Source organism: Acartia tonsa, chromosome 5 (assembly GCF_053477335.1).
Source record: "Acartia tonsa isolate MP-2025a chromosome 5, ASM5347733v1, whole genome shotgun sequence".
Taxonomy (NCBI): domain Eukaryota; kingdom Metazoa; phylum Arthropoda; class Copepoda; order Calanoida; family Acartiidae; genus Acartia; species Acartia tonsa.
In genome coordinates this window covers 23,442,835-23,470,611 of record NC_137264.1, presented here as the reverse complement: position 1 = coordinate 23,470,611, position 27,777 = coordinate 23,442,835, and the positions used below count along the sequence as shown (strand labels likewise).

The window sequence follows — 27,777 nt, the reverse complement described above, 5'->3', positions numbered from 1 at the left end:
GGGTTGGGGGAACCCCACTGCAACATGGGGGCGAAGCCCCCATGAATCCCCCCCCCCAAAAAAAAAAAATCAAAATATTTTTTTTTAATTTTGATTTTTGTGTATGCCAACAACCTAGGTCTAATTTTTACGAATTAAAATTTTTGTGTATACGGCAAACAACCTGGGTTGAATTTGTACAAATTAAAATTTTTGTGCATAAAGCGCACAACCTGGGTTTAATTTTACCACAGAGTAATTAAACAAAGAATAATTTTTTGAATATTTCTATTAAGGAGGGTTGACTTCCCAAAACTATGAAGGGCGAAGCCCCTAGAGGCTAGGGGCGAAGCCGCTAGTGATTATAATAAGGTACAAGGAGATCACAAAATTACAAATGAGCAAATAATAAAAATTATACATATTGGAATTTGAGCAATTGCATTTGTTGTCTATTTTTGAGCATTTTACATTTAAAAAAATGTTATTTATTTTACTTTTATAAAATCAAATATGTAAATAGTTTTAAAAAAACTAATTATATTAATAAAATTCTAGGATGTATAAGAGGGGAGAAGGAATAAACCCCCCCTTTCCTAAAAGAAATATCGGAGTTTGTAAGGTTTTTAAAAGATTTTACTCCCAACTCCATAAGTAAAATACATATCAGGGGAGCTAAATAACTGATAGATTTTTTTAAAAATGAGCGTTAGTTCAATAAATGAAATTTACTTAAACGTTTTATATTTCACTAAATGCATTGTATGGAAAAAAATAAGTTGCAAAAAAATGTTTAAAGTTATCCACCAATCTGTCTATTCAACTGTCCATCTCTATTTGTATCATGCAAGCCAAGGTTTAGATCTGACAACTCCTGGAGATTCATCTGTCCACCTGGAGAACCTGGAGTCCCGTCCTTTCGGCTCCTCCAGAGGACTCACATCACGTGACCTGTTACAAAAAAATGGTGAAAAAATAAAGTTGTTTAAATGGGCAAGCATATGGGGGTCAGGCGGATGGTAAAGGTTGCTATATCAACCTATGGTATGTCAATGGATATATAATTACTTGAAACTTACACCAGATTTTCATGTTCTCCATTAAAGTGAACTCTGTAGCGTGCTAAAATAACGCTCTCCTCTATCCCCCTTCTTCACCTCATTCCCTCCCCTCCAATTGAATAACCGCCCCAATCAATAAAAGTGAGGGGAAATTGAAACCTAAATTTACAACAATTTTTCTCCTGTCATAATATCCACGTAAGTTCTACATCCATCGGTATTAGGGCGGGTAGATTTGCCATCTTTTTTGGATTTTCACATTAGTAGACATTGGCAAGGGTTACTGGGCCAATATAAAACCCTGTGACACTTAGAGGGGGGTTTTATTATTCAAAAACAACGGGCGCGCGGGTGGTATAAAAAGTTCACACGCCACAGTTTTCAGATCTGTAATCAGCATTTCAATGCGGTCATTTTTATATGCAACATGCCTGTGTTTGAAGGAATTTCAATTTTTGTTTTTTTAAGAGGGCGTGCACATTTTATACCCAACCCCCCGCGCGCCCGTTGTTTTTGGATTAAAAAACCTCCTTCATGTTTTACAGGGTTTTATATTGGCCCAGTCCCCCTTGCCAATGTCTACTAATGTGAAATTCCAAAATCGACCCACCCTAATCGGTATGTCACTGTTTGGCACTGTCCATCACCCCCAATCCTTTTTGTGTGACAATTTTTACTTTAATAAAGCCTCGGGGTGGTTTTAGGCTATTTTTGCAATTGTCTTACCCATTAGATGCTAGGGACGCAGCCGATAGTAGTACAAAAAAATGCAAATGCTATAACTAACCTTGAATTGCTATTATTTCGTGATCTTCTTTTTGGCCAGGCTCCATTGTAGTCCTCGCTACTACTTCGTCTAAATAGATCAGCAAATTTAAGGGGTAAGACATCGGAAGAAAAATTGATGTGCATCCCTAAGATACAAAATAACCCCTTCTGTAAATTAAATTTTTAGGTTTAAAAGTTTGGACACTGCTAATTTAAACCTTCCACTTATTGGAACGTTTTAATCTGCATTTGAAAATAGACTTGTAACATATTAAGATAACTTTAGACACCTCCCCTTAGGGCTATAGCACTTACACATCCAGCAAATTTACAGTTGATGTATTTTTGGCAAAATGTTTTCTTCCTTTTTCACGTGCCATAAATACATCCAACACTGGCATTTACACATCCATACTTTTTCAATTATATGTCATAAATACATCCAGCACTGGCAAATACACATCTAGATTAATTTATATGAATATTTATTTACAATCAATTAGATTATGGACAATTTAGTTTAAAATTTTATGCACTATTTTAGTTACTCTCCCCTTATTTACTCCCTTCCCTTTTTCTCAAGTTGCTCCCAACAAAACATCAATACCTTTGAGCAAGTGGTCAAATTATTTCTATATAAAATGATAATTTAGATATTCATTGTTAGTTCATAGTACTACAGTAATGCCTATCTTAAGAGACATATTTGTCCATTGGCACCAGTCACATAGCAGTCAAATGTAGAAGCTCCATTACTTGATACTGAAATTTCATGTTTTGATTTAAATGAAAATCCAGATGTGGAAATAACTTATTCCAAATACAAGATGATGTTTTTTTTCTCGAAAGAAGTATAATGGATACCCAGTACAGGGATTCACTTATTAAGTGGTGATTTTGGTCGACCTATATATAGGATGAGAGGGGAGGTGGGAAAGGAAACCCCTAAAAAAGAGATGAATTTTTGTTATGTCACAAAGATAAAAAGTTAGTTCTTATATAATTTACATCCTATATTAAGTAACAGGCTGTAAGTGTGTCTTTATATCTTTTGCTATTACGGATATGCTTAATCTTGTTACTCTATATAGCATTAATTAAACTTTTAAAATAGCACCGCATTTTCCTATTAGTATGGTTGTCTCTACATATTATATAATATATATCCTATATTAAGTAAGAGGATATAAGTGTGTCTTTATATCCTTTGATATTACGGATATGCTCATTCTTGTTAATCTATGATAAAGCCTTATTTAAACCTTTAAAAGATCAAGATCATCACAACAATCCATCACATTATGCTTTTCAACCTGACCAATATATTATAATTTAAATCTTTATAATGCTTTTTATTTTAACCTGATAAAAATATATTATATCTCAAATAATATACAAATGTATTGTTTTCTTATCATTTTACGTTAAATTTCTATGGATGTATAAATGCCTGTGTCGGATGTATTTATGACATATAATTGAAAAAGTATGGATGTGTAAATGCCAGTGTTGGATGTATTTATGGCAAGAGAATCGATTTTACTGTCATTTATACAGTAAAAATTCAGTTTGTCATAAATACATCCATTGCACTGGCGAAAACACATCCACATGATATGGAACAGTTTTGACGACCGTGATAATATAAAAAATGCCTTAAACCTAAATCAATTTAAGAGTAAGCTAAAAAAATGCCTTCTAGCAAAAATAGACATAACATGTTATAGACTTCTTTGCCGTTCTTGCCACCTAAGAATGTAAAACATTTATTCTGTCTGTTCTACAAGTCTTCACTGATTTACCCCTCATATTAATTATAAATGGTTATAGTCAATATTACAAACACACATCATGTTACTTTCCCCTCCAATTCCCTTCCTTACAATTCCACATTATAATCCCCATCATATATAATGCGTAAGTTCTTATTTTAAATAATTAAGCTTCATGTTATCTATTATATTTTTTTTATCATTTTTTCTTATCTGCAAAGGCTACTTAATATTACCTCGAGAGAGATTAATTAGTCCTTTGACACGAATTTTGAATGTGAATACTATTATCTTTATTATTAAACTATAAGTAATCATGATCAATTTTATTGTTTGTTTGTGATTATACCATGTAATGTATATATATTTTTTTGTATGTGTCATAAAATAAATATTTCATTTCATTTCATTTCACTGTAAATTTGCTGGATGTGTAAATTGCAGTCCCCCCTCCCCTTCTCTATAAAAAATAAACTACAGTGTGTTTTTTAGTATCTGTGTACATTTTTAGCTCTATATCTCAACTTTGAAGTGTTTAGCAGCCATTCTTGCAAAAGGTTGATTATTTGAGCATAAGAAAAATTCGCTAAAACCATTTTTAGATGTTGACACCTAAGTTTTGAATTTTAGATTTTACTGTACTTTTTAAATAAAAACTGAAATATTTTTTTGTTGTTCTATTAATTGCCTTAAAAAACGAAGAAAATAAGCCATTAATCATTAAATTCTGATAACTATAAGTGGGGTAAAATTGCTTTCAAAAAAGTTCTCATAAAAAAACACACTGTATATTGTTTTACCTTTTTTCTTTTTTTCTTGATCTTACATGATTCTTTTTTTCTTCCTAATAAATATTTAAATAATAAATGTTCTAATTTTAAGCTACTCAATAAACGAGACATATATTTTTTTCGACAATGTCCTTTTATGTTATTTGGTGTATAAATCTTACTGATAATGGACGTGCCAGAAGGGGGCCGAGCGCTGCGGCCATGACCTTTATTTGATGTTTATATAACAATTTATATTTGTTGGTCTTTTGTAGGCGTTGGTCTTTTGTAGTGTTGGTCTTTTGTAGGCGTTGGTCTTTTGTAGAGTTGGTCTTTTGTAGGCGTTGGTCTTTTGTAGCAACGCCGTACAATGTTTTACTAGGTGGTTGTTTGCAAAAGGGGAAGGAAGTAGGCATCCCTAAGGGGGGTGTTCACACCCCCTTCTGGCACGTCCATTATCAGTAAGATTTAAACACCAAATAACAAAAAAGGACATTGTCGAAAAAAATATATGTCTCGTTTATTGAGTAGCTTGAAATTAGAACATTGCCACTATTGCTAATTTTACTGTATTACGCTTTACTTTCATCAAATATTTCTGTTATCTTGTTATTGCTGCACTACCCAAAAAAAAAATTATTTTCCTAATTCAATTTTTAGCTATTTTTGAAGAAACTGTTTCTTAATTCTTTAGAAAAAGTTAAGAGAAATATTTTTTTTAATATAAATAAATCTCCTAGAATATTATAAATGTTTATAAAAGAAATGACAATACAAATTACCAATGATAGTCCAATACACAAACGAAATTTCAATGTCAGGCCAGTATACATTTTAATTGACCAATGTTAGGCCAGAATGACGTCATTTTTATAGGCACTATAAAAAAAACTTTGAATTGAAGAATAAAATACCTTTTTGAAATCTGATAAATTTCTCATCTCCTGACTGTTATATCTGTTATTATATTGTTCAGCTGCCCAATCACTGTTCCTAATATTTACAAGGACAATTATAACTATTACTCTAGCAGCCTTGGAGGTAATATTAGCTTAGGGAAAAAAGAACAATAAATTGTTATATCTATAATACAAAGTAGAACGATGTATGTCTGTTTGTTTGTCTGTTTGTAGCGAAGGATCTCGCTAACCACTGAACCGATCGGGTTCTCCTTTACAGGGTAGCTTCTCATAAGTCCCAGAAAGGTTTATAACTAATTTCTTGGGGGATGGGACACCCCCCCCCAAAAAAAAAAAAATCTTTTTAAAACTAAAATTAAAATAGTGGGGTCGACTTCCGCCCCCCCCCCCTAAAAAAAAAAAAAAAAAATTCCCCCCCCAAAGAATTTTTTCTTTTAGAATTTAAAATACGAAAAATTGGTTTGATCAAACCTCTTGGGGCATATATAGTGTCGGAGTAATTTACGAACAGATCAACGTAATTACAGAGTAGCTGTACGATTAATATGAAAAATTATGTTCAAATTGATGAGAAAACCGTAAATGGACGTGCGGACTTTCTGGTAACGATTATAGTATTGCTAAATCGTTTCTAACTGTTATAGGGATCATCATGCAAAGTTTTAAATCGATAGGACAATTCTATTAAGTCTAAATTAACGAAAATCGTTGCAGACGAACGTACCGACACTAAGAAAGGCAATGTAAAGTAAATGTTAATGTTTTATATACCTATTTCCGGACCAATTAGGTTCCCTGTAATAATTTCTTTGTTGCTGCTGTTCAAGACGATCAAAAGCATTCTCACCAAATACTTCACCTTGATACCTAAATAAGAAGCATATTGGCCTACCATTGGTCAATTAAGGGGGGGGGGGGGAGTTTAGACACATTTGCGTAAACCTGGCACCTAGGCTTTATCTTTGGTTTGAGAGGATAGGTTGTTAATGATAAAATCATTCTTATATGATGAATTTCACGTAGTTTTAAGATTTTTTGGATAGGCCTCCAGGTTCCGGAGCTCTTGTTTTTTTTTAAAGTTTCAGGTCAACTTGAAAAACAAAATATGCATCTTTTTTTATATTATTCACATATTTGAAAAAAAAGATGCATAAATTGTCTTATGAGTTGATTTTTAACTTAAAATTTTTTTTTTTTTCATTTTTACCTGTACAGTGACCACCTGGAGGCCTGGAGCTCCGGAACCTGGAGGTGTATCCAAAAAATCTTAAAACTTCGTGAAATTCATTATATAAGAATGATTTTATCACTAATAACCTATCCTCTCAGTCCAAAGATAAAGCCTAGGTGCCAGGTTTACGCAAATGTGTCAAAACTCCCCCCCCCCCCCCCTTAATATAATGACCTGCCATTGGAAATTTAGTCTGTGTTTTAGTATATCATTGGTCATTTGTATTGTATGACGTAATTTTTTATAGGCACTAAAAAGGGCTTAAAAATCATGTATGGTCTCGTATTATATCCAGTTTTTACGAATATAAAAATGTATAATCTTAATCAGTTTTGTTAACCCGTGCCTTCGACATCTCGGGGCCAACCACTCTAGTTTTAATCTTATAATTGTACATTTTAATTAAATAACTATTATCGTGTTTAGATTAACTTCAATACTACCAGAAACAAAAATTTTACAACTTCTCCAAGCAATAGACTTTATGTAAATAGATTATCACATTTATGAAAGGAAAAGCTGCATTTTCGTGTCAAAAATGTGTTCCCAATCTAACCAATAATTGCTTTAAAGTACTGTTATGTCAGAACTAGAACTAACACCCATTCTTTGATAGGTCTATCAACAAATGTCCTACAATCAAAAGGTATGTTATGAAAATTCCCAGCGAGAATATATTTACCTATGTGAACTTTCTCTAAGATCCGACATGTATTGCCTATCGTTGTAGGAATCCAAATCCGACTCCAAGCCAAGATTACTTTCCCCCTTAAACAGAAAGGAAAACCATGACAAAGCCAAAATTGTGCTAAAATTGTGTCAAAAATAATCCATGTGACGTGATAAAAATGAGGGATTATCAATCTCTTTTTTAGGGGTTTTCTTTCCCACTTCTCCACATCTCCCTCATTTTATTACGTCACATTTTATACATCATTTTTGACACAATTTTGACTTTGTCGAAAACCATTTTTAAAATACATAAATTAGCGCTAGTTATATATGAAATTAGTTATATTTCAGCTGATATCTGAATGAATTATTATGTACTAGCGGCTTCGTCCCTAGCCTCTAGGGGCTTTGCCCCAAGAGGTTTTATCAAACTAATTTTTCGTGTTTTAGATTTTAATGAAAATTTTTAAAAAAATAAAGGAGAGCCCGATCGGTTCAGCGGTTAGCGAGATCCTTCGCTACAAAAAAAACAGACAAACAAACATCGTTCTACTTTGTATCATAGATATAAAATTTAAAAATCTTCTATTTTTAGCAGAAAAGCTACTCTTTGATTAACCTTTTGTCAGTTAGTCCTTCCGTAAAAATGGGGTATTCCTGTCCAGTTTTTTGTTTAGGAATGAATATTTCTTACCCGAGGGAATAAATGATGGACCGATAGGTCATCATTTATTCACGAGGGTAAGAAATATTCATTCCTAAACAAAAAACTGGACAGGAATATCATTCTCATTTAAACAAAAACTCATTTTTATGCTAAATTATATATATTGAAAATAAGTGTTCTTTTCAAAAAAATATTATAAATATGAAAAAAGGAGATTATTTTCTTTCTTTTAGTAATTAATAAAAATTATAAAATCTTCCAAAAAAAATTAAAAATCTTCTAAAATCATACCAGGGATATAAATGAGATACCAGGGAAATAAATGAATATTTACATCCACTATTTAAGGGGTTGTTTATATGGGAATGTGATTTTACGGCTGCTATTTAAGATTGAGTGCTGATTTTATATTAAACATACCCATAACCAAAGACTACCTAGCATTCAACACTATTTACTTGATCCGTAGGTCATTCGGTCATGCTTCAAAAGACAAATATATATATCTTTCTGATGATGAAAATTTAATATAAAATGTTGTTTTACTTTTAAATATATATATATATACATATTTATATAAAGGTTTCGTGATCACCTTGTCAATCAAAGATTTTTAATCTTTTTCGCTATTTATAGAAGTTATCATCCTTGTTAGATTTTGAATTAATAGAAAAAAATATTACCTCATATCTATTTTTGCTGTTAAAAAGTCTGTACCTAATAAACAAAATATTTAAATTAACTAAAAATAAAATAATCCTAATGCTCCTCTTTAACTAGGTTTGTAAGTCTCACAGAATGCAATATTGTTTTAAGTAACGCTGCAACTCTATAACAAAGATATGTCAGTACGTATGGCTGTTTGAGTATCATCGAAAAAATATAGTTTTAGCTTACAAAGTTTCGTAATTTTTTTTTTTGAACTTGTGTTAACATTTATTCAATTCTACTATTTCTATTCTAGTTTTATAAAATCAAACACCGTTTTCCAATTTGTTGGTTTCTAACTTTAGGGTATTTTATTAAATCATGAATAAGTCCAAACTTTTCCACAAATAAGTTTAAACTACAAAAGAGGTTCAATTCAATTTATTGTCCATTATTCTATCCCTTAAGATCCCTGTAACCTACCTCTCCTGAATGACTTTGGCCGCCTTCTCCTCATTCTGTCCATCATAATCCTGCACCCTTCCCTCTGCCTGAGCCTTCTCCAAGGCTGACCGCCTGTCCTGGACCATTCGCCGCCTACAAAAAAAATGGATTATAGAAATGGAAATAGGATATACGTGGATATTACGCCAGGGAAAAAATTGTTGTCAATTCAGGTTGCTTAAATGGAACCCATTTATTGGCCAGTCTTAAGAAATATAGCTTAAAACCATCCCATAACTTAAATATGAAAATGAAACATTTTTCAGTATTGCTGAGAAACGGTTCTAATTTAGCGGATTCGAAGCCATACTGGAGCATACCTTCTTTCTTGTTTATAGAAGAGTGAGAAGTTCTCTGAGACAATAGGAACAGGTAGAGCTATGACAAGAGTACCAGTGACAGCGCATAGTGAACCAACCACCCGACCAACTACAGTCTTAGGAAACACATCTCCATATCTATAATAAAAAGTAAAAATAATTATCATGTAAAAATTCCCAATAAATGAAGTGGGTTGTATGTTTTTCTGTCCATCCCGAGAACCATTGGTGTAAAGATCAGTGATCTAAAGGGCCGATAAATTAATGTATATCCCCAATGATGATACATAAAATTACTTCTTCTGTAGATTTCAATTAGTAGTTGAAACGTTTGGACACTCAACTTAATGAACAAACCAATCAAATTCAACAAAGTCTCCAAAGTTGTAAAGTCAACAAATAAAAAATCGTTATATTAAAGAATTGGGGAATAATGTAATAAACAGCCCAATGTCCCCTCCCTTTCTGGTAAAAGATAGTTCATATTGGTCCTTAGCATATCAAAGACTAAGAATGAGTCAAACCTGTTTATCAAGGAAAAAGCTCTTTATAGTACTTATAAAAAGAGGATTAATTTAAACTTTTAGCCGCAGTATCCCGAACTAACTGTTATCATAATAATGAATTAAATCAATATAGCGTCATGCTTTGGCCGAAGAATTTTAAATTTATACCCATTTTTAGGTACCATAAAGAGCTTCTCAAAGAATTAAGGTGAACCATACCATACCATACCAATAGAGAGAAAAAAGGCGTTTACATAGCCGAACATACCCCCAATTATAGAGTAACCTTGCGGATAAACAACATAACTTACCCAACAGTTGTCATCGTGATGGCAGCCCACCAAAAGGCATCGATAACACTTTCAAATCTATAAATAAAAAAGTGTGATGTCATTACAATAATACAGGTATCTTAAGGGATAAGAAAACGGACAATAAAAAATTATGTACATTGTAAATTCCCAATAATGATAAATACTCTGTAGATTTCAATTATTGGACACAACGGGTGTCCCACGTAAACTGTTTTTTTTTAAAACGCTTATTACTCCCTTAATATTTGAGCTATCTTAGTAAAATAAAAAGTATTTGGGAGCCTACTACTGACCATTTTAAAGGATAATGATGAAAAATCCACAAAATAAACAGGAAAAAATCTACGAGGTATTACATAAGAGGTTCATTTTATTGAATTTAGACTAACCCACAAGAAAATATTTGCTTTGTGAACTTTAAGATTAGTTTGGGTCCAAACTGCTGGTCGCTCAGACTTTCGAAGCACAAAACTAGAACAATCTTGACATGGCATACTAGAAATTCTCAACACTTAAGAATCTGAAGTGTAATATAAGTGAACAATATGTAAAAATAGGTGTAATATTGATCTTCTTTGTTAATTTTTCATGTGAGCTCGCTTTAAATGCACACAAGAACATGAAATATACCAGATTTTTTAATTAGACTACAATGGCAGTTCTTATAATGTCAGAGTAAGTCTTTGTGATCCACCGTTTGACCACCAGCTGCTTTAAAAGTTAACAATAACTAAGGCATATTTTTCTTGTGGATTAGTCTTATATTCACTAAAATCAGCCTGTTTTGTATTACCTTGTACATTTTTTTCTGTTAACTTTGCGGATTTTTCATCACTATATCATTAAATGGTCAGTAGTTTGCTGCCAAATACTTTTTATTTTACGAAGATAGCTCAAATATTAAGGGAGTAATAAGCGTTTTAAAAAAACCAGTTTACATGGGACACCCTGTAGTTTGAACCAACCAATCAATATTTAATAAACGTACCCATACATTATTACCTAAGCAATGTCAATATTATTAGCTCTGATAAATTAATAATAAAGTATTTAAGTGGTTTTTACTTAATTTTTGCCATACTGTCGAAGTAAAAGTGAGTGAAGTTGTCTAAATAAAGATTTATCTAAATGTCAATATTATGTAAGCTGTTACCTTAGGCTGATAAGAAGACAACAGCCATTTAAATTTTATTATACCATAATGACCCTAAGTTTGACAAGATTAGAAAGTAAAAATTCTTACTTTGTAGATTCAAGATCTCTCTCTGACATGTAGGTTAGGGCAGAAAATATTAATATTCCAATTCCAACAAACATCAAAATCAACACCAACTCTTTATAGGAAGCCTAAATAGAAATAAAACATTAGTTTAAAACAAGTCAAGTAATATTACAAATTGGAATCTCAGAACAACTTGAAATTTAATTTTGATATTATTATCCACTAAAATTTTGAAAATCGAACCAAAAACACCAAAGTTATGAAGAAATATGTGAAAAATCAAAAAAGTTTCTTTCATCTACAGATACAAAAAAATCCTTTAGAACGACGGGAAATTTTATTTTGATAACCTTGTGTACAGAAAACAACAAGGTTATTATAGAAAATTTGAAAAATGTAATGTCGAGAAGAAGTTTCAGCCAAATAGCAGCCAAGAAAATCACATTCCCCCCTTAAAGTTACGGACTAACTAAATTATAGACGGACGCATGTATAGTGTAACATAGAATAGATACGCTACTAAAAATACTTAAAACAAATTATTTAAAACATAATATTAAAGATATTTTTTAGAATAGATAAAGTCATAAAAGTTATTTGTAAATTCTATTGTTTAATGAAGTAAGGTTTTTATTAATAACTACTAAACCGATTTAGATATTATTATTTTTTAGCTAGGTATGCATCATAAATCCTGAGATGATTTTAGGCTATTCTATTTTTAGATTCAAGTCTTTTTTCAGTCATTTTCTTCCCCTACAATTACAGATTCTTTAATGCTGGGGGCGCAGTAATAAATTAAAGTTGGTTTTATATTAAATCACTGAATTTGGTGTCTTTTTTTCAACAATTTGTGTATCTAAACTTCTTAACTGATCCCTTTTTTGTAGGACTAGAATCAATGGATAATTTCTACATATAAAATTATATGAAACATGAGTTCTCATCACGGGTCCAGAACCAGTTATTATGCAGTGAAAACCAAACGGAAACGTAGCCGTGTCGTTAAAGGAAAATAAATTATATACAGTTTTAATGAAATAAAACATTTTGTGGGTAAAAAATAAACAATAAATTATATTTTAAAATTTTCAATCGCATTAAATTAGAAAATAAATTAACTTGTGGTAAAAGTAATGAGATTTAATCGTCTATGTGCAATCAGGTATATAAAAGGATAAGACAACTGCCGATAAATTGACGTACATCTTCTGTGGATCAAAATTATAGGTTCAATCATTTGAATGCTCAACTTAACAAATCAACCGATAAAAAATTCAGTATAAGTCCCCAAAGTTGTTGAGCCAACGAATAAAAAAATCATAAAACTTTGGGAAATAGTGTAATAAACAACTCATTGTCTCTTATGCTTTGCTGTGAAATTCAGGGAGTAAGTGAGGGGACAATGGGCAATTAATTCAATTCAAGAGTTTTTAAAGAAAAGCTATGAAATCCAGATTAATCCAGAAAATTTGGAGGAAATTGTAAAGGGATTGTTAGTTAAATTTAATAAACTATTAACTAAGAAAAAAGTTCCAAGAAAAAAAGCAATAATTTGAAAATTAGATTACCAGTATATCAGACTGACATAACAAATCTGTAATTAATTACTAGAAAAATCTCCCTGGAACTCTCCAGATGACTGGGAAAGGGAAAAGAGAGGTGGGGGCAAGGGATATTAACAGGGAAAAAAGGGACAGGCAGGCATAATCACAACTTGTTTTTGATGAAATATATTGAGGTTTTATGGTGTGATTTTTATATTACAAGATTATTGCACCCGGCCAACTGCTAGCTTGCCTCTTGCCCCCACCTCCCTTCTCCTTTTCCATATCGTCTGCTTTTAAAAAGGGAGGTTGGTAAGAGGGGAGATAGATTAAGGGAGGGGGGCCGTGTATTCTTAACATTTATATTCAAACTACTCGCTGTCTGCTATATTCAAAACTAACACAGCGAGTTGCGGCATTTCATGCGCTAGTACCCAAACTCAGTCAGAAACTGCTAAATTCTTGCCCAATTCCTTTAAGCCAGTACCCAAAGTCTGAGACTCCTAAAAATTTAATATTCGATCCATTGTCCCCTCCCTTACTTCCTGTGTAAAATTTCTTTTTATTTCTTCATTTTGGACTTCAACATGGTTTTTAACAAAAAAATTTATACTTTAATTAACTTTAATGAGTAGAGGTACTCTCCTAAAAGGCCAATATGACCGTTAAACGCGCAACAAAATTTTGGGACCATAGAGTTTCTTTAGCAAAAAAAATGTTTTAAGAAATTTAAATGTTTATAGCTGACTGATAATGTCAATAAAATGAAACAAAGATTACAACATCCAAACAAGCACAAAAAAATATGGATCGACAAAAGGACAAAGGGAATCAAGTAAATGTTCAGTGGTCTTTAAAAGAAATTCGAAAGGAAGCCGTCGATTCAATCACACTGTGGGCTAGAATTGAATCAAGACAAAAGTAAGTGCCGAGCCCTGGGACCTATGTATGGTGAAAATAGACATAAAACCATGATGATTCCAGGTAAAACAAAAATATTTCAGCGGGGGCTTTTTGAGAAAATTAGATTTGAAAATTTCAAATTCAATTTTCACCCCCTAGGAGTTGCCGCATAATCATAACAAGAAAAGCAAATATTATTTATTTTAAATTTTGAACAACTTTGCTTTTATAAAGTTCTTCATAAAACCACTCATGGAGGGAGTTAATTAATGGCCATTTTTATCATTTGCTTTGCAAAGGTCACGAAAATTCATATATAGAGAGGTTTTATGAAAGATTTTATAAAAGCAAAGTTGTTCAAAATGTAAAATAAATAATATTTGCTTTTCTTGTCATGATTATGCGGCAACTCCTAGGGGGTGAAAATTGAATCTGAAATTTACAAATTTAATTTTCTCAAAAAGCCCCCGCTAAAATATTTTGGTTTTACCTGGAACCATCATGGTTTTATGTCTATTTTCACCATACAATTACATAACATAGGTCCCAGGGCTCGGCACTTACTTTTGTTTTGATTCAATTCTAGCCCACAGTGATCAGGATTGAACAGGTTCAATTCCGGATTATATTATATAGATAGTATTTACGATATTGAAAATTTATTTGACAAGAATAAAAATCATGCTTAATTGCGTAGCACCTAACCTTCATGGTATATCCCAACCCCTGGAGTCCTCTGGAATGCCTCGCCATCTTGAATACTCGCATTATACGCAAAATTCTAAAATATAATCATAATTCAATCAATGTTTAAAGAAAAGAGAAATATGGATAGCCGAAAGATGGGCCAATAAATAAGATTAGAATTATAATATAAAGTTAATTTCTAAATAAAAGAAACAGGATGTTTCTCTCTCTGAGTGTGTGTTTGTCTGTCCAAAGGATATCCCTAACCGTAGACCCATATGGTTCTCCTTTACAATGTAGCTTACCATAGGTCCTGGGAATGATTATAACTATTTGATTATACCAAGAGAAATCGCCCCATAAAAAGAAAAACCAAAAAATATTTTAAAGTTCCGCCATGTTAAAAGTGTACATATTTAATCAATCAAGGATCAGCAGTCGCATCTGAAGCTAAAACCCAAATATATGGTAATCATCCGCAGTTGCTAGCGGAACTTACTATTTTTAGACATGCTGCAATGTTAAAGCGGCTAGAATATGAATTTCTACCGCAACCTCCAACTGTGATTGACCAGTCCTCCTTTATTCTTTTTTATTCATATTTGATTGTGGGTCCGCTCTTAAAATTGACATATGCCGAGCGTAAGGTAAAAAATGAAGCAGCATATAGTGCCTAACAAAAAATGACGTCATACAATACAAATGAACAATGAAAGGCCAGTATACATTGTAATTGAACAATGGTAAAATTTATACCTACTGGCCTATCATTGGTCATTGTTATTGTATGACTTCATTTTTTATTAGGCACTTTAAGCTGCTTAAAAAATGTAAAAATCACCTTAAAACCTGACCGACAGTTTTAACACTCTGTAGAGAACTGAGAAGGGGAGACAGATAGTAAGGAAGGATGGCCAAGATGTCTATCATGTTCATGAAACTTCGGAAAAACCTAAAACATTAATTTTATTGGATAAAACAAGAATAATGATGTACATAACTATCACAGCGAAAAAATAGAACAGTATATTGTAATTTAAAAGTAATATGTTTAATCCTACAAAATACACATAATATAGTTTGAATGAAAAGTATTTGTTTATTAGCAATATACCGCAAAGTGCCTTATTGGTACAGCATCTCCTAATTTTGTAATATAATGGGTAAGGGGTTGTTTTTCGTTTGTTTGTTTGTTTATACACTGGTACTGGTACATTGGTACTGTGAAGCCCTGCTAGGGCACCACAGGGTAAGGGCCCCCCACAGGAGTTATACATAGTGAAATAAAATACTTCCATCCCCCTTCCTATTTTCAACATGTTAAAAAAAAAAAAATATGGGGGGGGGGGGTAAACATAAGATGTAGATTACATATATATTTTATATATGTTTTACCTACAATATGGTCAGGACAAGACAGAAATCTGCTAAGAAACTCTATAGTGAACCAAGTCAGTATAAAGTAGTAAGCGGTTTTTGTCTGTCCTGAAGGATCTCGCTAACCACTGAACCGGTGTTGTTCTCCTTTACAGTGAAGCTTCTTATAGGTCCTGGGTAGGTTTTAAACTATTTTTGGGGAGGGTGTCTTCACCTCCCCCCCAATAAAAAAAGATTTTTAGTTAGCCGCTAGTACATATATATTAGGGTGGATCGATTTTGGACATTTTTTTTCTGAGGCCAAAGCGGGGATCTGCAAATGATTTGTATGAGTATAATACACCTCTGGATGATTTAAAATTTATCCTAAGTCCTAAAACCGCTGACGACCAGACATTCAATTGTATAGCTATTTGTAAATGGAAGTCAAAAATTTATTGAATCAGAACTATGGCTTCATGTTGCTCCCAGGAAAGGGATTGAGGTGTAGAATCAGGAACTTTTGACCGTTTCAAAAAATCTCGTTCTTAGCCTGAGAAAATCTAAAACACCTCTACAAATTGGACAATTCTCAATAAACCTTTAGAAAATGTGTTTTTTAGTGATATCTAAGGCTAGGAACGAGATATTTTGAAACGGACAAAAGTTCCTGATTCAGCTCCTCAAGGCTTTTCCAGGGAGCACCATGATTCCATGAAGCCATAGTTCTGATTCAAAAAAAATTTTGAATGTCGTCTTTGCATATTTATAAGTAATCAAATATATTTTTTAGTGGTCGCGTTCTAAAACTCAATTTTTTAAAATTCTTTTTCGGTCAGAAATGTTTTAAAGGTTAATTTTATCTGTTGTCTAATTCCGATATGAACCCGCCCTAATATATATGTATTAACTACAATGGTCAGGACATGACAGAATTCTGATATGAAACTCAATGGTGAACCAAATCATTTAGATTATAAATATGTATTACCTACAATATTCAGGACAAGACAGAAATCTGATAAGAAACTCTATGGTGAACCAAGTCATGTAGATTATATATATATTTATGTATTACTTACAATGGTCAGGACATGACAGAATTCTGATAAGAAACTCTATGGTGATCCAAGTCATGTAGATTATATACAGCATGACCCTCGAAAAAGTATTTTTAAGCATCTGCAGCCTATATTTCTCAATGAATTATCAAAAAATGTATAAGTCCTTGTTCTCTGTAGATTTCCACATAAGTAGATATAAAAATATTTTTTTACATCAATTAACAGCTGAGATTTTTAGAGCCAAAGTTTTGAAAAAGTGGCTGAGGAAAAAGTAACTTTTCAAGAAAAATGTTTTTTTTAAAGTGAAATGACGTCTTTTCCTCATAATTTCAATACTTTTTATAAAACTTATATAAAGATGTTTCCAAGAAATTTATTTCATGCTGAAAGCACTTTTTTCACTTGCTCTAAAAGGCATTTTTAGATTAGTGTAAATTGCAAAAACACCCTTACAGAAAGAAATCCTATAAAAGATAGTAGCAAATTGAAAGTTTACATAAACAGAAATCAAACACTTTTTATTTTATCAAAATAAGTTAAAAAACCAAAAAGTTACAGCTACAAACTTTTATTAAACATTTAACAATTTAAATGATTTTTATGTGTCTTAGATTAATTTGATGAGTGGGCGTGAATTTATTGGTAAAGGTGGCGCTAATCCTTCCGGTAATGAGCATAAATTGGGGAGGGGTTTATTTAAGGTCATATTAATAAGTGGGAGATATTATAAGATTTGAGGGAAAATGGTTATAAGAAAAATGTATTCAGTAAAATTTGAAAAGTGGTTTTTTATATGTAAAAGTAATGTTTTTTAATGCAATAAAAATGTATCAATTGTAAACTTGCTCTTCTTTCTTATTTGGTTTTTAACTGGTTGATAAAAAGTAATATACTAATAAAAAACTAAGAAATATTTAGCAATATCCAGTTTCTCAAGCACTTTTTCCAAACTTTGGCTTTTAAAACTCAGCTGTTAATTGATGTAAAAAAAATATTTTGATATCCTTTGATGTAGAAAATTATAGAGAACAAGTACATATGAATCTTTTAATATTTTATTGAGAAATATAGGCTGCAGATGCTTAAAAATACTTTTTCGAGGGTCATGCTGTATATATTTATGTATTACCTACAATGGTCAGGACATGACAGAAATCTGATAAGAAACTATTTAGTGAACCATGACATATAGATTATATATATGTATTACCTACAATGGTCAGGACAAGACAGAACTCTGATGACACAACCCAATCTTTCCCGATTTTGTATAATTTTTGATGGAACACGACTCCATTGACGTCATATTTTTCTTTCTCGAAAAAGGGAAGGGGGGAAGAAAATCTCTTTAAAAGAGATGGGGAAAACCCCCTTTTCTCCCATCTCTTTTTTTCTTCCCCCCTTCCCTTTTTTGGGAAAGAAAAATATGATGTCACTGGAGTCGTGTTCCATCAAAAATTATACAAAATTGGGAAAGATTGGGTTGTGTCAACTCTGATAAAAAAAATCTTTAGTAAACCAAGTAATGTAGATTATATATATATGTATTACCTACAATTGTCAGAACATGACAGAATTCTGATAAGAAACTCTATAGTAAACCATGACATGTAGATTATATGTATATGTATTTTCTACAATTGTCAGGACATGACAGAATTCTGATAAGAAACTCTATAGTGAACCATGACATGTAGATTATATATATATGTATTACCTACAATGGTCAGGACATGACAGAATTCTGATAAGAAACTCTATAGTAAACCATGACATGTAGATTATATATATATGTATTACCTACAATGGTCAGGACATGACAGAATTCTGATAAGAAACTCTATTGTAAACCATGACATGTAGATTATATATATGTATTACCTACAATGGTCAGGACATGACAGAATTCTGATAAGAAACTCTATAGTGAACCATGACATGTAGATTATATATATATGTATTACCTACAATGGTCAGGACAAGACAGAAATATGATAAGAAACTCTATAGCGAACCAAGTCATGTAGATTATTTATATATGTATTACCTACAATGGCCAGGACATTCTGATAAGAAACTCCATAGTAAACCATGACATGTAGATTATATAGATGTATTAATTACAATGGTCAGGACAAGACAGAAATCTAATAAGAAACTCTATAGTGAACCATGACATGTAGATTATATAGATGTATTACCTACAAAGGTCAGGACAAGACAGAATTATGATAAGAAACTCTATAGTAAACCATGACATGTAGATTATATAGATGTATTACCTACAATGGTCAGGACAAGACAGAAATCTGATAAGAAACCCTATAGTGAACCAAGTCATGTAGATTATATATATATGTATTTCCTTAAATGTTCAGGACATGACAGAAATCTGATAAGAAACTGTATAGTAAACCATGACATGTAGATTATATCTATAATACAAAGTAGAACGATGTCTGTCCGTCTGTCTGTCCGTCTGAAGCTTAAGATCTCGGTAACCGCTGAACTGAATGGGCTCTACTCTTCAGGGAATATACCTACTGGTCCTGTGGTGGTTTTAAGATATTTTCTTGGGGGGTGGGACACCCCAAACTCCCCCAAAAACAAAAAATTACCCCCCAATTTTTTTTTTTTTTTTTTTTTTTTTTTTGCAGGAGATTTTCTTGGTCCTTCTACGAATTTCACCTTAATTTTTTTTTATAACCTCTTGGGGCAAAGCCCCTAGAGGCTAGGGGCGAAGCCGCTAGTATACATATATACTATTAACTACAATGGTCAGGACATGACGGAATTCTGATAAGAAACTCTATAGTGAACCATGACATGTATATTATATATATGTATTACCTACAATGGTCAGGACAAGACAGAAATCTGATAAGAAACTCTATGGTGAACCAAGTCATGTAGATCGCCTCCAATATTTCAACTGTATTGTTTGTGTCTGAAAATTATTAATTCAATATTGATTATTGTTAATCAAAATAAAAAAATTAGTAAAAATAGGAAAAATATAATTATAGCTATCAATAACTTTGATAAATTTATTGCATTTTTTTTACAATCGTTTAATATATTTTCCAGTATGGCTTCAAAACCGATTGATATCCGCCTAATTAAAACAGGTTCTTAGCCAAACTAAATTATATATAGCATCGTATTAAAACATCTTTCTACGGAAATAAAAATAATAATTAAAACCAGCTGTCTATTACAAGGCTTTAGAGATAGACTGGACTTTTCAAAATTTAATTGTATTGAAACTATTTAAACGTCCAATAGGGTAGTACCTATTCCCAAATCAAAATTAAAAACCTAAAAGGTTGAAAATGTTTCATCTTCCCCCAAAAAATCTTTTTTGGTTGAAAGCCATTTTTAGAAAATTTGTTATTTTGGACAATTAGAATATTAGGACCCCTAACCCATTTCCTTCCTTACCGCATGATCTAGATGTTATTGTTTAATAATCCACTATGTACTATATCAAAAGGTGTAATTTACCATCCCCCCAAAAAAGACATCTTTATCCCCCTGTTAGTTTTTTAATAAGGCTTTTAGCTGGTTTGGTAACAATGGCTTTAGTATCATATGTTATACATTTGCCATATAAAAATTATAATGAAGGTAATCAAAGAAATAAGAAATGATGAAGGAGCAAAACTCATGGAAGGAGTAGTTTTATGGACGTATAATTATATTTATATATCTCTTATTCCCTGTATATACTCTCTCGATCAGTCCTTCTAATCTCAAGACACTACCCAACCAGACCCCCTTGGATTTAAGGTTAAAAACAATACTTACAATTAGGATCATCTCTATGAAAATCCTCTAGGAGAGTAGATACAACAAGAACAACTGAGGACAAGAGAACAAAAATAAAGGAAATCACAGCCACAATTCTTGACCTGAACAAATTACATGTTAAGGTAGTTAATCAATTTAAATAACAATCCATGATAACAAGGACGTCAAAAAGGTAAGACAAGCTAATTTTGACATTTCATACAACAACCAACCAACCCTCCCTCCCCCCTAATTTTATCCCTTAAGTAACAAAATTTCTCGCCATTTTAACCCGCTAGAACTGAAAGAACTACCCTACCCGCCATGAGAAGCTTGGAAATAAAAAAAATATAAATAAATTTCTTATATATCATTTGACTTAAACTAATTCTTAATAAAACATTCCAGAATAATAATTTACCTCAAGCTATAGTTTGGATATTCAAAAGTGTACCACCACCATTGCTTCGTACGACCTGTACATTTTTTTTATAATAATTTTAAAATTTTGTCTTAATTTTCAACTTACAATTTGCCCATTCTCAACTAAAAAAATTATTAAGATTTGGGATATACAATTATCATAAAAGTAACAAAAAAAGTATTTGTGTCTTTTGAATCATGATCGACATACAGACGAGACAGATACAGCAATGTTCAGGCTAGATTCGGATATACCATAGGAATTTTAATTCAAAATTTAGCTGTATATCTTCAGCATTTGCTATAGCGTTACGGGCTGACTGACTGACGGACGGACAGACATACAAAGTTTATCATAGAGTTGCATAGCTACCAGCAATTTAATTTCAGAGATTAAATTAGATACAACTATCGACAGAGTGAGAGAAGCAATTATCTGCAGAACAAAATTCAAAACAGACAATTTAGTGATAAAGAAGCTTTTTTAAGTGCCAATAAAAGATGTCTTTATACTGGCCTACATTTGTGAATTAAAATGAATACTAGCCTACCATTGATAATTTATTCTGTGTATTTACCTATCATTGGTAATTTGTATTGTATGACGTCATTTTTATAGGCATTATAAAGAGCTTGATTGGTAAAAACAAATATTTTTACTGCACCTTCTTTGCCGCCATTTTTAATTTACCTAAACACGTATTTGGAAATACAAAAATGTCGTCCTCCTCTCTCTTTGTGGCCTGCTTCATAAGGTCTTTCCGGTCATAATAGGCCTCCTAAAATATATCATTATATTGCAGAGATACAGGGATACGAAAATGGATGACAACTATCCCATAAATTATGATAGATATGATGATATATGCTAAAAATTGCAAAAAAATTTCATACCTGTTTTTTTTATTCAGTTTTTGCTTGAAATAATTGACCTAATTTGAGTGACAAAACCTTATTAGATCAAAATATAAAAGAAACAAAACAAAGCACTAAAAACTAACAATAAGTGTCTTTCTTCAATGTACACATGTTTTTATGTGAACATGTATATCTTACATATATTTTGATAGAGGTAATTAGAGCCCTTTCTTATGACAATATATTAATACAGGATTGATTAGCCTTTACATTAATTGCTTTCCATAGATAAGGATGTTCATTCTTAAATTTGGAAGCTCTTTATAGTGCCTATAAAAATGACGTCATATCATTCAAACGACCAGGGATTGAACAAAACCCAGACTAAATTACCAATATCAGGTCAGTATGCATTATAATTGACTAATGGTAGGCCAGTATGACATAATTTTTTATAGGCACTATAAAAAGTTTCTAAATTTTGGCCTTAAAAACATTTTCTAATTAGACCCTTTGTATAATCTTTTCTATATATCTTTCAGGAATCTTAGGAGTTTGGTTGAAAAGTTTGGACATAAATGTATGTCTTTAAACAATCTGCTTCTAAAATGCCTCTGCTTTCTCTCTGGCTGTAGTGCATTTTCCTTTTAATATTAATAAGATACTTTATATCATACTTGATTGATGCATGTTAAGTCTAAGTCATTTTATATTCCTCAGTAAAAATTAATGCAATATTAAAACTCTGTGCAAATAGTTGGGAGTAAAATTAGTTTTTCCGTCGGTTCCATACCCTTGACCCTGTATAAATGTTCTAACCTGACAACATGGCTCCACAAAGAGTTCACTAATACCCCAAAAGGTAAGTTCTTCACTGTAGGCTATTGGACAGGTTTCATGGGACCTAAATTTCAAATAGTTGATAAGTATCTTAGGAATAGGGTATAGCCAACAAGCAAAATAAATCTAAAAAAATATTTGAGAGCAGATAAAAATGCCATAATTTACTATGTGTTGCCCCCCAACGACAGCTGAAAATCTTGTGTAGATTAAGTGATTTTGAAGTTGGTGTTAGCTTTAGGTATCTGCAAATGAGAAAAAAATAAATTGAACAAAATACATAGTTTTATTAATGAGAACACTAATAACTTTTAAGAACTCTGTTTTTGAATAGTGATTAAGTGGTTAAAAGGCCTAAAACCATGACAAGACCAATGTGAAGCTTCCCTAAAACAGATATTCTTTTAGATTCAGTGGGTTTGGAGGGGGGAGGTACCCTCAAAGAAACTTGTTATAAATCTTCCCTGAACCAATTTGAATCTTCACTTTAAAGAAGGTATAAAAAGTAGATAGACAGTCATCCTATTACTTTTATATCAGAATTATATAAATTTATTTACCTATGTAATTTTCCTATTCTATAAAAGTTAAGAATAGAAGCAATACTTCTGGGGTCTCGATCAAAAAAATACTCATTATTACCATCATATCTAAATTAAACAAGAATGACAACATTCGCAAATAAAGCAGTCTATTTAAGTATGCTAAAATTACCCAAAGATACGTTGTTAAAAGATACGATAGATACATTCTTATTTTAAGCGGCATCTTATCAAAACATTAGGCGACACTAAAAAAATTTACTAAATCATACGATTTTTGAAAACTTTAATATCAAGTTGGAGGATTTTTCACGAAAGCAATATGGTTCATACAAATACTGTAAATTATTCTTTAAGTGTTTGACATTCCTACGGGCAATCAAACGGACAAACAAGAAGCTAAAAAGCTAGTATTCCAACCTGTCACAGAGCATGTTGAGTTCTGCCTGTGACTTGGCCAGTCTGAGTTTAGCCAGCCTGGTCTCTGGAAGCTTGGCCAGGGTAGAATAGGTAACCTGGAACATATGTTTATGGTGAAGATGTTATAGCAAAGCAAATTTTTTTTATTTTACTATCCGCGGAAAATTGTCTACAATATTTTACGATATAAAAAATTACCTCATGTCTTTGACCTCCAACATTGATGATAGCAGTTTCTGCTTTGCTCTTAGTCAAAGATCTCACTCGGTCAAAATAATCTTCTCCAAAAAGTCCCTAAACAAACAAAATATAGCCAAGTAATTCGTTTCTAATAATGTATCTATCTATCTGCCTGTCTGTCTATCTGTATAACTATCTATACATCCATACCTATATCCATCTATCTATATATACCCCCCCCCCCTCCGGTTTTTTCTATCTCATTTTCTGTGTGTGAAAGATAAAGAGCCCAAACTGCGTGACTTTTTAAGTATGGATATGACACATAACTGGGACTTGGAATTTTTTGAATATCTCCATCCTGGTGGGCACAGGATGCCAGCAAACCTGGCAGGGTCATCCAGGTAAAGCGCAAAAATATTTTTTTTGACTAAAACAAAGCATTTTATCTCACTAAAATACTAAAATATCCTCTAGCAGTACATCCTCATATGAAATACAGGTGTTCAAGACAATTTCATGTTCCAGGTATGATCCTGCAGGTCTCCAGAAATCTTTAAAACGATGACCGCCGACTGCGGCGGCTGGCAGCTGCCAAGTACAGCTAAGGCCGCTGAAATTTATACTTTGATATATCTAACATAAAATTTACATAAAGATAAACATTTTCTGCAAAAAAAATTGTTCTTCTAGCTTCAAAAATAAGAAAATTACAGCCGTTTGAAATTTTTAAGTAAAAAAGGACCTAAAACAAGGTTGTTAAATAAAAGGGCGAAGGAAGCTAAAATTGAATTTGACTTACTTATGGTCAGAAATTCATTATCAAACAGGGGACTTGCACAAAATTTTTTAGCACTCTAGCACTAATAGGAACTGAGACCGATTAAGGTGCGGCAAGGGGCCCAACTGTTAAAGGTTAATCCATCTATCTTGTTGATCAGAACATTAATCTATTTATCTTTCTATCAATCCATCCGTCAATCTATTTATCTATCTATCAATCTATCTAATCTATATATCAATTCATCTATCTATCTGTCTATCAATATATCTAATCTATATATAAATTCATCTATCTATCTATTTACCTTTATAAGATTAATCCATCTATCTTGTTGATCAGAATTGATATTAATTACACTCCAACCTCCTTTCCCTCCAGTTACACTGAATAAAATCAAGGATGACAACATCCATATATAAGAGCAATGCTCAACAAATCAGTGTGCAAAAACGAGCATAAACATAATTTAAGAATCAGCTTAATCTTATAGTGCCTAATATACAATGACGTCATACAATACAAATGACCAATCATAGGCCAGTAAATTTACTATTGGTAATTACAATGTAAACTGGCCTATAAATGGTCATTTGTTTGTCATCATTTTAGCTTTAAGCTGCTTCCTCATTTAATATACAGTTAAGTTCGTATCGTCCGTAATGATCGTTAATTTAGGTATTTTAAAAATGTCCTATAAAGTTCATTATGATTCCTTAAATGTTACTAATTAGTGTATATTGGACTTTACAATAAAGTTTGACTGTTAAAAGCTATGATTTGCTAAAATTAATGTCGGTCCGTCCGTCCGAAATGTCTTTAATTCTGACAATTTATAAGTGTTTTTTTATAGTTTAAACATGTTGATATTTTGTCAAAACTTATTATGTGTTTTATATGTATATTATGTAGTTTGTCATATACCACACTGCATTCGAATGGAGAGGAAGGAGCCAGAAGAATAGCATAAAACTAGACAGAAAGACATAAATTTAAAAATCAAATAGACTTAAACTTTCTCAGAACCTATCTGTAGCTACCCTAAAATGGAGAACTCGTTCGGTTTAGTGGTTAGCGAGATCTTGATGGATAAAAAAATATTACTATTTATGCATGTAATAAATAGTTATTTATAGCATAGTATTAAAAGCAGCTTTCCGCGTATATATAATACCAACTAGTTGAATGCAAGGGCTATCAAAACTGGGTTTTATATTATGATTGTACATTTTTATATTTGTAGCAAACTGGAAATAATACAATACATGATTTTACATGGCTTAAAACTGGTCCTAATCCTGCGGATATTGATCTGTTTCGAAGCCATACTGGAAACAGTTTTATGATAAATTCTAACCTGAGATTTGTAGATTTGACCGGAGCATTTTTGTTGTTGAATTTATTGTTAAGATTGACAGTTTGATGATGATATTTAGCTGTGGACTGGTGGGGCCGGAGATTATTGTGGATTTTTCGGAAATTTTCTAGTCTATTATACATACAAGAATTGTTTCATTGTAGTAAGAGGATTCTTTCAAAAAATAATGATATGGACAAATGGACAAAGGTCTTTAGTTGAAAAAGAGGGAAAAAAGAGAGAATACATGCAAAAGCACAAAACCTTTAAAGGTAAGGTTTATGCCTCTTGAAGCATGACCGACAGACAGACGGGCAAAACAATGTATTGACTAGATGCACATATGTCATTTTCACCGAAATTTCAGCTATCTATCTTCAAGAGCTACCGAGAAAATAACATTTCCCCTAGAGCATTACGGACGGATAAAATGACGTAAAGACAAAGTGAATTATAAAGTAGCTTCGCTACTGAAAATAAGGGAGACAATATCCATATGTAGCAGGGCCTTAAAAGCAAAAAACTTTAGATAAAGTATGAAGCAAATCATATTTATAAAAAGTGGTCATGTCTGACATATTATTAACATAGTAAATTTATATTTGAATCATTGTTTAAACACGTCAGGGATGGCACACTACAGAAAATTAAACATAACATGGCACACAAAGATTTAAGGAAAATAACAATTCATGTTCCTGTTAGATAGTGATCTGGCGGAAGCAGTTGACTGCAGATTCATAAAAAAGTTTAATATCTAATATATATAACAGTAATTGAATGTATGTGTATGAGTCAAAGGAGATCTCGTAAACGACTAATTCGATCGATTCAATGAAACTAATTACTGGTCGTGGTGAGGGCAGTATTTAGGCTATTATTGTTTTTTAGCTATTTTTATATGTTTTTGGCTATTTTTATATGTTTTACATATTTCCCCATATCTTTGTTGTTTTTGGTCGAATTTTCAAACTTTCAAACCAGTATCAAAATAATTTTACTCATTCTTATGGCCAGCCATGGTGCATGTCTACATGTAGCCGCAGCTATGTATAGCCGATGCTGTACGTATTGGTGCAAAAAATGGGGAAATTTTTAAATTGATTTGACGGGGCTGTTTATTTACGTCAAAAGTGAGGGGAAAGAAAAGGGAAGGAGGAAAGAAACCCCCTAGAAAAGAGATGGGGGTATGACGTCACACGCCAAAACAATTTGAAATTTGTCCCCATTTTTTGCACCAATACGTACAGCATCTGTATAGCCATTTTGATTTAAAGATCACTATTAAGTGAGCGGTTGTACATCTGGCAGCTGCAACGGCTACACTAAACAATTTTAAAGATCCAGCTTAGCAGGGTCAGATCCTTGTTGGACTTGTAACTGGGGTTCCCCACAGTCAGGCTCCTGTGCTGAAAGTTTAGGACAGGTCTTGACCACCATCTCTGTCCTAGGGGCAGTTTGATGTGAAACCCCACCCCTATCCAGTTTGTGCCTCCTGAAGGCACCTTGAACACCATGGAGGTGTACAACTAAGAATAACCACTGTCCAGTTTCACCCTCTAGGGGGCCTTGTCCCCTACCTTGATGGCAATGGCCACATATCACATATCCTGGTCATCGGTCAGCTATGAACAGATGCTACACATCCTCCTTAACCTCAGGGAATTCAATGAGGA

The 27,777-nt window shown here is 32.3% G+C and overlaps 1 protein-coding gene across 1 annotated transcript; it reads right to left on the bottom strand.

Annotated features, from left to right (window-relative positions):
• Positions 1-335: 335 nt before the first annotated feature.
• LOC145320062 (delayed-rectifier potassium channel regulatory subunit KCNS2-like) lies at positions 336-27,541 on the bottom strand. The gene is made up of 24 exons (XM_080162501.1): positions 27,483-27,541; positions 26,102-26,233; positions 25,052-25,130; positions 23,982-24,077; positions 23,784-23,878; positions 23,382-23,471; positions 22,801-22,885; positions 21,815-21,902; positions 21,122-21,176; positions 20,719-20,822; positions 19,762-19,858; positions 15,333-15,443; positions 14,510-14,585; positions 11,376-11,479; positions 10,130-10,186; positions 9,313-9,450; positions 8,972-9,085; positions 8,524-8,557; positions 7,184-7,269; positions 6,042-6,137; positions 5,265-5,343; positions 4,381-4,424; positions 1,828-1,896; positions 336-930 (listed from the first exon to the last, which is right to left on the bottom strand). Exons 1-24 carry the CDS (start codon positions 27,539-27,541, stop codon positions 822-824), a joined length of 2,097 nt encoding a protein of 698 aa, XP_080018627.1. The 3' UTR covers positions 336-821.
• Between the last annotated feature and the right edge of the window lie 236 nt (positions 27,542-27,777).

Excerpts from the sequence above, each read along its gene's own strand:
- LOC145320062 (XM_080162501.1), bottom strand. The coding sequence starts at position 27,541 with ATGGTGGTCAAGACCTGTCCTAAACTTTCAGCACAGGAGCCTGACTGT. Across the intron at positions 26,234-27,482 it reads CCTGACTGTGGGGAACCCCA|ACTAGAAAATTTCCGAAAAA; the intron begins GTTACAAGTCCA and ends TATGTATAATAG. Across the intron at positions 15,444-19,761 it reads TCTTGTCCTGACCATTGTAG|GTTTTTCCGAAGTTTCATGA; the intron begins GTAATACATATA and ends TTAATGTTTTAG.